This window comes from Cebus imitator, unplaced genomic scaffold, assembly GCF_001604975.1.
Source record: "Cebus imitator isolate Cc_AM_T3 unplaced genomic scaffold, Cebus_imitator-1.0 Scaffold15, whole genome shotgun sequence".
NCBI lineage: Eukaryota > Metazoa > Chordata > Mammalia > Primates > Cebidae > Cebus > Cebus imitator.
In genome coordinates, this window is record NW_016107330.1 from 3,202,126 (window position 1) to 3,212,134 (window position 10,009).

General features: G+C 53.1%; 1 protein-coding gene across 1 annotated transcript in view; it reads left to right on the forward strand.

Annotated features, from left to right (window-relative positions):
* Positions 1-10,009, forward strand: part of PLOD1 (procollagen-lysine,2-oxoglutarate 5-dioxygenase 1) — a 39,189-nt gene that overhangs the window by 25,462 nt on the left and 3,718 nt on the right. The window contains exons 11-17 of the mRNA XM_017504373.1: positions 2,249-2,353; positions 2,847-2,972; positions 3,318-3,459; positions 4,733-4,846; positions 6,139-6,204; positions 6,856-6,960; positions 9,203-9,349. Coding sequence (XP_017359862.1) covers positions 2,249-2,353; positions 2,847-2,972; positions 3,318-3,459; positions 4,733-4,846; positions 6,139-6,204; positions 6,856-6,960; positions 9,203-9,349 — 805 coding nt within the window. The remainder of the gene's footprint in view (positions 1-2,248; positions 2,354-2,846; positions 2,973-3,317; positions 3,460-4,732; positions 4,847-6,138; positions 6,205-6,855; positions 6,961-9,202; positions 9,350-10,009) is intronic.

Here is a 10,009-nt window from a genome sequence, read left to right on the forward strand (position 1 = left end):
TACAGGCGTGTGCCACCATACCCAGCTAATTTTTGTATTTTTAGTAAAGACGGGATTTTACCATGTTGGCCAGAATGGTCTTGATCTTTTGACCTTGTGATCTGCCCGTCTCAGCCTCCCAAAGCGCTGGGATTATAGACGTGAGCCACCGTTACCTGCCTGGCCTAGCTTGCTGTCACATTTATTGTCCGGGCTGGAGTGCAGTGGCAGGATCATAGTTTACTGTAGCCTCAAACTTCTGGGCTCCAACGATCCTCCTGCCTCAGGCCCCTAAGAAGCTGGGACCACAGGCATGTGCCACCACGACCAGTTAACTTTTTAATTTTTATTTATTTATTTTGAGACAGAGTCTCACTCTGTCACCCAGGCTGGAGTGCGGTGGCAACATCTCGGCTCACTGCAACTTCCCCACCCGGGGTTCAAGTGATTCTCCTGCCTCAGCCTCCTGAGTAGGTGGGATAACAGGTACATGCCACCACACCTGGCTAATTTTTATATTTTTAGTAGAGGCGGGGTTTCACCATGTTGGCTAGGCCTGTCTCCAACTCCTGTCCTCAAGTGATCTGACCACGTCAGCCTCCCTAAGTGCTGGGATTACAAGTGTGAGCCACTGCACCTGGCTAATTTTTTTATTTTTATTTTTTGTAGAGACAGGGTTTTTCTGTGTTGCCCAGGCTGTTCTCAAATTCGTGGCTCGAAGTTATCCTCCCACCTTAGCCTCCCAAAGTGCTAGGATTACAGGCATGAGCCACCCGCACCTGGCGATAACCTTCATATAATTGTTCTTTTGATTTTTTTTTTTCTTGCAACCACTTAAAAACAAAGAAACAGCCAAGTGCAGTGGCTGATGCCTGTGATCCCCACACTTTGGGAGGCCAAGGCAGGAGGATTGCTGGAGTTGGGGAAGTTGAAGCTGCAGTGAGCTATGATTGTGCCTCTGCATTCCAGCTTGGGTGACAGAGTGAGACTCCATCTCTTAAAAAAGGAAATTAGCCGAGTGTGGTGGCTCCAACCTGTGGTCCCAGCTACTTAAGAGGCATGAGCCACCCCAACCCGGCGATGACCTTCATATAATTGTTCTTTTGATTTTTTTTCCTGCAACCACTTAAAAACAAAGAAACAGCCAAGTGCAGTGGCTGATGCCTGTGATCCCCACATGGGAGGACCTCTTGAACCCTGGAAGTTGAGGTTGCAGTGAGCTATGATTGCACCACTATACTCCAGCCTGGGCAACAGAGTGAGACCTTGTCTCATAAAGCAAAATAAAAACAAAGAAGTAATTCATGTTGATTTTAAAAGAGTCAGACAGTCCAGATCAGAGGTTGGCAAACTTTCTGCTAAGCATTGGATCATAAATCTTCTGATTCCAGGCTTATCCCTGTAATCCCGGCACTTGGGGAGGTGAGGCAGGCAGATCGCCTGAGGTCAGCAGTTTGAGACAGCCTGGCCAACATGGTGAAATCCTGTCTCTACTAAAAAATACAAAAATTCGCTGGGCGTGGTGGTGCGTGCCTGTAATTCCAGCTACGGGGAAGGCTGAGGCAGGAGAATCACCTGAACCCAGGAGGCGGAGGTTGCAGTGAGCCAAGATCGTGCCACTGTACTCCAGCCTGGGTGACAAGAGCGATACTCTGTCTCATGAATGAATTAATGAATGAATGAAAAACATAAAGCTGTTGTGTTCTTAGCCCATGAGCTTTATAAAAGCAGGCAGGGCCAGAGTTTGGCTTATAGACCTCATTTATCTGAGTCCTATACCAGATAAACAAAAATAATATAAATTTTTAAGGTTTTTTGGTACAAGTTACCAAATTGCTTATTGGAAAGGCAGCCCCAGGAGAATCACTTGAACCCAGGAGGCGGAGGTTGCAGTGAGCCGAGATCTCCCCATTGCACTCCAGCCTGGGTAACAAGAGCGAAACTCCGTCTCAAAAAAAAAAAAAAAGAAAGGCAGCCCCAGTTTACTCCCCACCCTGGGTCGTGTAGGCATCTGTGAGCTGTGTTCTTCCCAATGCCAGGATTTTCAGGACACTCGATGCCAGTTGCCAAGCTCTGGGCCTTGGGTGAGAGCCCAGCAGTCCAGGGGTTTTGGACTCAGAGTTGGGAGGGACCTTAGAGGCTGCTGGTGTGAACTCTCTAAAGCCCCTTGGCTGGTATGTGACGAAGCCAGACTGTGGCCACAGATGTGGGCAGCCGCCAGGGTGGCTTCAGGATCAGGTGCACTGACCCTGTGTCCTCCTCCTCGCAGAGACCTGTGCCGGCAGGACCGCAGTTGCACCTACTACTTCAGCGTGGATGCCGACGTGGCCCTGACCGAGCCCAACAGCCTGCGGCTGCTGATCCAGCAGAACAAGTGAGGCTGCCCTGTCTGCGTCCACACTGCTCAGGATTGGCCTGGCCCCAGGGTGGGAGCACTCCTTGCTTTCCCCCTCTTCCTCCTTCCCTTCCTCCTCCTCTTCCTCTTTCTCCTCTTCCTCTTCCTCCTCTTCCTCTTTCTCCTCTTCCTCCTCCTCCTCTTCCTCTTTTCCTCTTCCTCCTCCTCCTTGACCTCATCTGTTACCCAGAGCTGTGGACCCCTAGCCTGACACCCCAGGTTCTGATAGAGAAGGTGTCCTGCCCTGTCTGCTCCTGGCTGCCCCGTGGAAGGGAGCAGGTACCAGAAGAGCCAAACCCCCGACACCCTGCTGCCTGTCCCAGTGAGGTGTTTGGGGATCCCTGTGTGCAGGTTGAGGGGCACCCTCCTGCCCCATCCTTCCTCCTCTGCCCCTCCTCCCCCCATCCCTGGCTAGTCCTGTCTCCCACTCCCAGTGGGCAGTGACTTCCCACTGAGGCGCTCCCTTCCGCAGGAACGTCATTGCCCCACTGATGACCCGGCATGGGAGGCTGTGGTCGAATTTCTGGGGGGCTCTCAGTGCAGATGGCTACTATGCCCGCTCCGAGGACTATGTGGACATCGTGCAGGGGCGGCGTGTGTGAGTACCTGCAGGGCAGGGCGGGGGCAGGGGACACCTTCATCTGTCTTCTGCCTCGGCTTGTAGAGTTCCCTCCTCAGTGTTCCTGTCCTTGTTGCTCTCAAATTCCTGGTGAAACTGAAGCAAGGAAGACTGTAGTTAGACACACAGAAGGACTTCCTGACAAAAGGCCCATGTGTCCAGGGTGGGGGAATCAAATCAGCATGATTGTGCCCTCCCAGCCTGCAACTTCCCCTTCTTACAGCCCAGATACCAGGCTACAACTCCCTACCAGCAGCCCGTGACCCTCTCCATCTTCCCTGCTGCCAGCCTCAGACCCCCACCCTCTTTCTCTCTCTCCCATAGTGGTGTCTGGAACGTGCCCTATATTTCAAACATCTACTTGATCAAGGGCAGTGCCCTGCGGGCTGAGCTGCAGTCCCCAGATCTCTTCCACCACAGGAAGCTGGACCCCGACATGGCCTTTTGTGCCAACATCCGGCAGCAGGTCAGCCAGGAGGGGGTAGACACAGGAGGGCCTCTGGCTGGATGAGGAAGGTGGGAGTATGGGCCTCCAGCTCTGTCCCTCATGGCAGGCCACCTTGTCACCATAGGCCTGGGAGCTCCTGAGATTGCAGCAGGGCATCTCAGAAACCACCAGGGCCTGGTGGAGGAATGGGGGGCATCAGGCACAAGGGCTGGTCCTCAGGGGTCTGCAGGGACCATTTTAATGGACCTGGTTTTTACACCATCTATTTTATTTACATTTTTGACATAGCCCAAAGAAAACTAAACTTTCCACCTAAAGGTACTCCAAGTAATGTGCCCAAGAGACACCTCACCCTGTCTCTGCACCTCACCCCATATATTTTTGTAATTTTTTTTTTTGGGGGGGGGGATGGAGTTTCACTCTTGTTGCCTAGGCTGGAGTATAATGGCATGATCTTGGCTCACTGCAACCTCTGCCTCCCAGGTTTAAGCAATTCTCGTGCCTCAGCCTCTGGAGTAGCTGGTATTACAGGCATGTGCCACCACGCCCAGCTAATTTTGTATTTTAAGTGGAGACGGGGTTTCTCCATGTTGGTCAGGTTGGTCTCAAACTCCCGACCTCAGGTGATCCACCTGTCTCAGCCTCCCAAAGTCCTGGGATTACAGGCATGAGCCACGATGCCCAGCGATTTTTTTTTTAACATGCAGCAAGATGAAGTTTTCCCCTGTGACCAACATTTCAGGACCAGAACACACTCCTTTTCTTATTTTCTTTGTCTTTTTCTGAGACGGAGTCTTACTCTATCCCCCAGGCTGGAGTGCAGTTGCGAGATCTCAGCTTACCGCAACCTTCACCTCCCAGGTTCAAGCAATTCTCCTACCTCAGCCTCCTGAGTAGCTAGGACTATAGGTGCCATCACACCCAGCTAATTTTTGTATTTTTAGTAGAGACGGGGTTTCACCATGTTGGCCAGGCTGGTCTCAAACTCCTGATCTTTTGATCCGCCTGCCTCAGCCTCCTAAAGTGCTGGGATTACGTGAGCCACCGTGCCTTGTCCATACTCCTTTTCTTTTAAGCATTTTTTCTTTCATTCTGTGTTCAGAAGACTTCCCTGATCACATCCTCAGTGTCAGGCCTAGGGCTGGGCCCTGGGGACCAAGGGGTGACCGTACTTGGTCTCTGATCTTGTGAACTTTAATCTGGCGGGCGAAGAAGGCTGCCCTGTTGCCTGTCTGGGAGTGTACAGGAGGGGGTGGGGGAGGACCTCTTCCATTGGGCCTGCTCTCCCCAGGATGTGTTCATGTTCCTGACCAACCGGCACGGCCTTGGCCACCTGCTTTCCCTGGACAACTACCGCACCACCCACCTGCACAACGACCTCTGGGAGGTGTTCAGCAACCCCGAGGTGAGGCTGGGGTGGGCACACAGGGACTGGGAGCAGAGGGGCCCAGGGATCCTGCAGTCTGAGGCACTTCCCTCTCAGAGCCTTACAATAGCCAGGACCCCTGTAGGCTACCTGCCACCCTCCCTTCACCACAGCGGGCTATAGGCAGGATTTGGGTAGGGAGAGGAGGGTGTCCAGAGAGGCAACACCATCTATTGGTTGGGGGGGGACCAGGACTCAGAGGCATGGTTTGTGGCCCAGATCTGCCGTCACCTATGACTTAGCTGAGCCTCTCAACTTTGGGGACTGCAGTTATTCTAGCTCTAAAATGGGTATACTGTCCCAGCCTGTCTTGGCTGTGAGGGTGCTGTGATGATCAGAAGGGGAGACAGTGTGACTATTTCTTTTTCTTTTCTTTTCTTTTTTTTTGAGATGGAGTTTCGCTCTTGTTACCCAGGCTGGAGTGCAATGGCGCAATCTCGGCTCACCGCAACCTCCGCCTCCTGGGTTCAGGCAATTCTCCTGCCTCAGCCTCCTGAGTAGCTGGGACTACAGGCACGCGCCACCATGCCCAGCTAATTTTTTGTAGTTTTAGTAGAGACGGGGTTTCACCATGTTGACCAGGATGGTCTTGATCTCTTGACCTTGTGATCCACCCGCCTTGGCCTCCCAAAGTGCTGGGATTACAGGTGCGAGCCACCGCGCCCGGCCTCTTTTATTTTTTTTAAATTGAGACAGAGTCTATCTCTGTCGCCCAGGCTGGAGTGCAGTGGCATGATCTTGGCTCACTGCAATTTCTGACTCGCAGGTTCAAGGAATTCTCCTGCCTCAGCCTCCCAAGTAACTGGGATTACAGGTGCCTGCCACTGTGCCCAGCTAATTTTTGTATTTTTGGTGGATATGGGGTTTTACTGTGTTGGCCAGGCTGGTCTCAAACTCCTGACCTCATGATCTGCCTGCCTCAGCCTCCCAAAGTGCTAAGATTACAAGCGTGAGCCACCGCACCTGGCCAATTGTGACTGTTTTTAGATGTTGGGAGCTTGCAGTTAATGGGTGTATGCACATGCCAGCACACAGACATGTACACACAGGCACACACATGTACATACATGTGTAGACACCACCTCCTATGGGCACAGCTGTGCACCCAGACAACACACATGCACCCAGTGGGCACAGGTGAACACCTACCTCCCCCAGGCATGTACACCCTCACTCCCACTTTGGGGGTTCTGTGGTGAGGAGCCCTCTTGGAGCATCCCATGCAGTTGAGTCAATGGTGAGCACCCCAGCCTACTTCCCATTCCCTGCAGGACTGGAAGGAGAAGTACATCCATGTGAACTACACCAAGGCCCTGGCAGGGAAGCTGGTGGAGACGGTAAGGGCCATGGGCACCCTCTTGGACCAGCCTCGCCTGCTGCAGGGGCAGGGCACAGAAAGGAGACTGGCTGCCCTGGGGGAGTGGGGGGGCAGCAGGATTGGAGTGGGGGCGGCGGGACGGGAGTAGGGGGTGGCGGGACGGGAGTGGGGGCAGCGGGACGGGAGTAGGGGGCAGTGGGATGGGAGTGGGGGACAGCGGGATGGCCATTCCCCGTTGGCACTTTCCTGCTGTTGGCTGTGGGGGTCTGCAGGGCCTCTCTCCCTGGGCCCGGCAGGAAGTAGAGAAACATCCTGAATGTGATTGTTCCTGTGGCCCATCGTGCCTAGACCAGCTCGAGGAGTGGCCACTTCTCTCCACTCACTAATGTCTGCTTCCCCCAAGCCTGAAGCTTCTGCCCCCTCCCTCCTTCCATGCCCACGTTCCTCTCCTGGCCCTGATGCTGGTAGCTCTGTGACCTTGGCTGGGAAAGTCTTTGGGCTCTGCCTCCTTCTCCCTTTAGAAGCTCACTCAGTCTCTCCAGGATTGACAAGCCCCTACTCCCCGGGGACACTTGGAGGGCTCCCTGGCTCAGGTGTGGGGCCCTGCAGGGGGAAGAGGATATGGTCGTACCACTGGGGACCCCCTTGACTGAGTCCCTGACCTCCACAGCCCTGCCCAGATGTCTACTGGTTCCCCATCTTCACGGAAGAGGCCTGCGATGAGCTGGTGGAGGAAATGGAGCACTTTGGCCAGTGGTCTCTGGGCAACAACAAGGTGGGACCCTGATGCCTGGGCTGGGGCCGCAGGGAGGCCACCTCTCCACCAGTGCCATTTACTGTCTGGGGTCTTCTCCTGGCAAGCTGGCCCAACCACCCTCTCTGGAACTCTTGACATAGGCGTGCTGGCAGGGGTGTCTGCAGGCAGTTAGGAGTAGAGGGATTGAGAAACCTGAGATGGAGTTGGTCCCCAAGCTGCTAATGCCACTGTGTGGCTTTGAGCCACCTTGGCCATAAGCTACTAGGTTTTCAGTTCCTGGTTTGCTATTGGAGTGGTTCAGCTTCCTTCCCTAGACTTCCCCCAGGAGGAATGAGGAGGAAGAGGCCAAGGTGGGATGAGAGGCATTAGGTTCATCAGATACCAGGAGCAGATGGCCTGGTGAGTGTGAGAGGCTCTGTGTCCCCTGAGTGAGGATCCCACACCTGTACCTGACCTGGAAATTTCAGGCACCGTTGTTTCCGTTTTCTTTTTTTAAATAATAGAGATGGGATCTTGCTGTGTTACCTGGGCTGGTCGTGAGCCAGGCACCATTTCATTTTCTTTCTTTCTTTAATTAATTAATTTATTTGGAGACAGAGTCTCACTCTCTTGCCCAGGCTAGAGTGCAGTGATGCGGTCTTGGCTCACTCCACCTTTCAGGTTCAAGAGATTATTATGCCTCAGCTTCCCAAGTAGCTGGGATTATAGATGTGTGCCACCATGCCCAGCTAATCTTTGTATACTTATTTATTTAATTTTGTGTGTGTGTGTGTGTGTGTGTGTGTGTGTGTGTGTAAATTTATTTATTTATTTTTTTGAGACAGTGTCTCTGTCACCCAGGCTGGAGTGCAGTGGTGTGATCTTGGCTCACTGCAACCTCCCCTTCCCGAGTTTAAGTGATTCTCCTGCCTCAGCCTCCCCAATAGCTGGGACTACAGGCATGTGCCACCGTGCCTGGCTAATTTTTATATTTTTAGTAGAGACTGGGTTTCACCATGTTGGCCAGGCTGGTCTGGAACTCCTGGCCTCAAGTGATCTGCCATCCTCAGCCCCCCAAAGTGCTGGGATTACAGGCGTGAGCTACCATGCCCGGCCTAAGGCACCTTTTTTTTCCTTTTTTTAATGATCCCAGAATATTTATTTCCATAGGATTTTGATAAAAGAGCACAATCTTTAATAAAAATACACCACTGTACTTAAAGGCAACATCACCTAGTAAGCAAACTCTGCCCTCACCCCTTTCACAGAAGAGAAACTTTAGAAAGGAATTTTTCATCTCTTGACAGTTTTACAACGTTCATATCTCCTATGCACTTCAAGCCCCAGTCCACCTCTCATTTTCTAAGTTCTTTTTTTTTTCTCTGAGATGGAGTCTTGCTCTGTCGCCCAATGGTGTGATCTCAGCTCACTGCAACCCGTGCCTCCTGAGTTCAAGTGATTCTCCTGCCTCAGCTTCCCTAGTAGCTGGGATTATAGGCGCCGGCCACCATGCCCAACTGATTTTTTCTTTTTTTGAGACAGAGTTTTGCTTATCACCCAGGTAGAGTGCAATGGTGGCCAGGCACAGTGGCTCACACCTGTAATCTCAGCACTTTGGAAAACCAAGTTAGGCAGATCACCTGAGGTCGGGAATTCAAGAGCAATCTGGCCAACATGATGAAACCCCATCTCTACTAAAAATACACAAAAAAATCAATCAGGTGTGGTGGCATGCACCTGTAATTTCAGCTATTCAGGAGGCTGATGGAGGAGAATCGCTTGAACTCAGGTGGTGGAGGTTGCAGTGAGCCGAGATTGTGCCATTGCACTCTAGCCTGGGCAACGGAGTAAGACTCCGTCTCAAAAAAAAACAAATTAAAATTTTTTAAAAAAGAAATAAAATTAGTTGGGCATGGTGGTGTGTGCCTGTAGTCCCAGCTACTCGGGAGGGTGAGGTGGGAAGATCACTTAGGCCTGGGAGGTTGAGGCTGCAGTGAGCCGAAGCTGTGCCACCGCACTCTAACCTGTGCAACAGAGCGATACCCTGTCTCCAAAAAAAAAGTCTTTCTTTCCATGACTTACCTAGTAGGTCAGGTAGTCTCCCTTTTGATTAACCCAAAGTCAACTGATTAGGGGCCTTAACTGTATCTACAAAGCCCATTCAGTTTTGTCATGTAATATAACATGGCCTTGTCATGTCCCCAGGTGGAGGGGAGGGGAGTAGACAGAGCCTGGGGCCATCCTAGAATTCCGCCTAAACACTGGCCTTGGTCACCTCCAGGACAACCGCATCCAGGGTGGCTACGAGAACGTGCCGACCATTGACATCCACATGAACCAGATCGGCTTTGAGCGGGAATGGCACAAGTTCCTGCTGGAGTACATTGCGCCCATGACCGAGAAGCTCTACCCCGGCTACTACACCAGGGTGGGCAAGCCTGCGCATTGCCAGGGTGCGGGGGTGGTTGGGTGGGGTGTGGGTGGAGTGACTGAGACTGGCGGGGCTGGGGTGGGAGGTGGAGAAGGTGGGAGGGACTGAGGTGGAGGGGGGCTGTGGGGAGCCTGGGAGGGGCAAGACTGAGAGAGGTGCGGATGGGGTTGGGGGTGGAGAGGCTGTGAAGAGCAGGGGTGGGGTGGGAAGTGGTGGAGAAGCTGGGAGGGGTGGGGAGGAGTAGGCGGCCTGGGAGGGGCAGGGGTGAGTAGGGGCGGAAGGCCTGGAGGGGCAGGTGGAAAGGAGTGGAGAGACTGGGAGGGGAAGGAGTTGGTGGGGAAGTGGAAGCCAGTGTAGGGCAGAGGGATGGGGTGGGAGGGGTGGGGTAGAGTGGGGGGCATGGGTGGAAGGGCCGGGGTAGGTAGAGGCTGGAGAGTCTGGCGGGGGTGGGGGGGCTGAGGAAGGGGTGGAGGAGCATTCCCAGCTTATGGGAGTGGCCTGGATATTTGGTTCCCAGGCAGGAGTGAGGTCTCACCACACACGACGTCTCCATCTGGTAGTGTGTGTGAAGGCAGGGTGCTGGGGTGGGCACCTGGAGCCAGTCAGCCTCTAGCCTGTGGCCTGTGATCACAGTCCCTTTTTTTTTTTTTTTTTTTT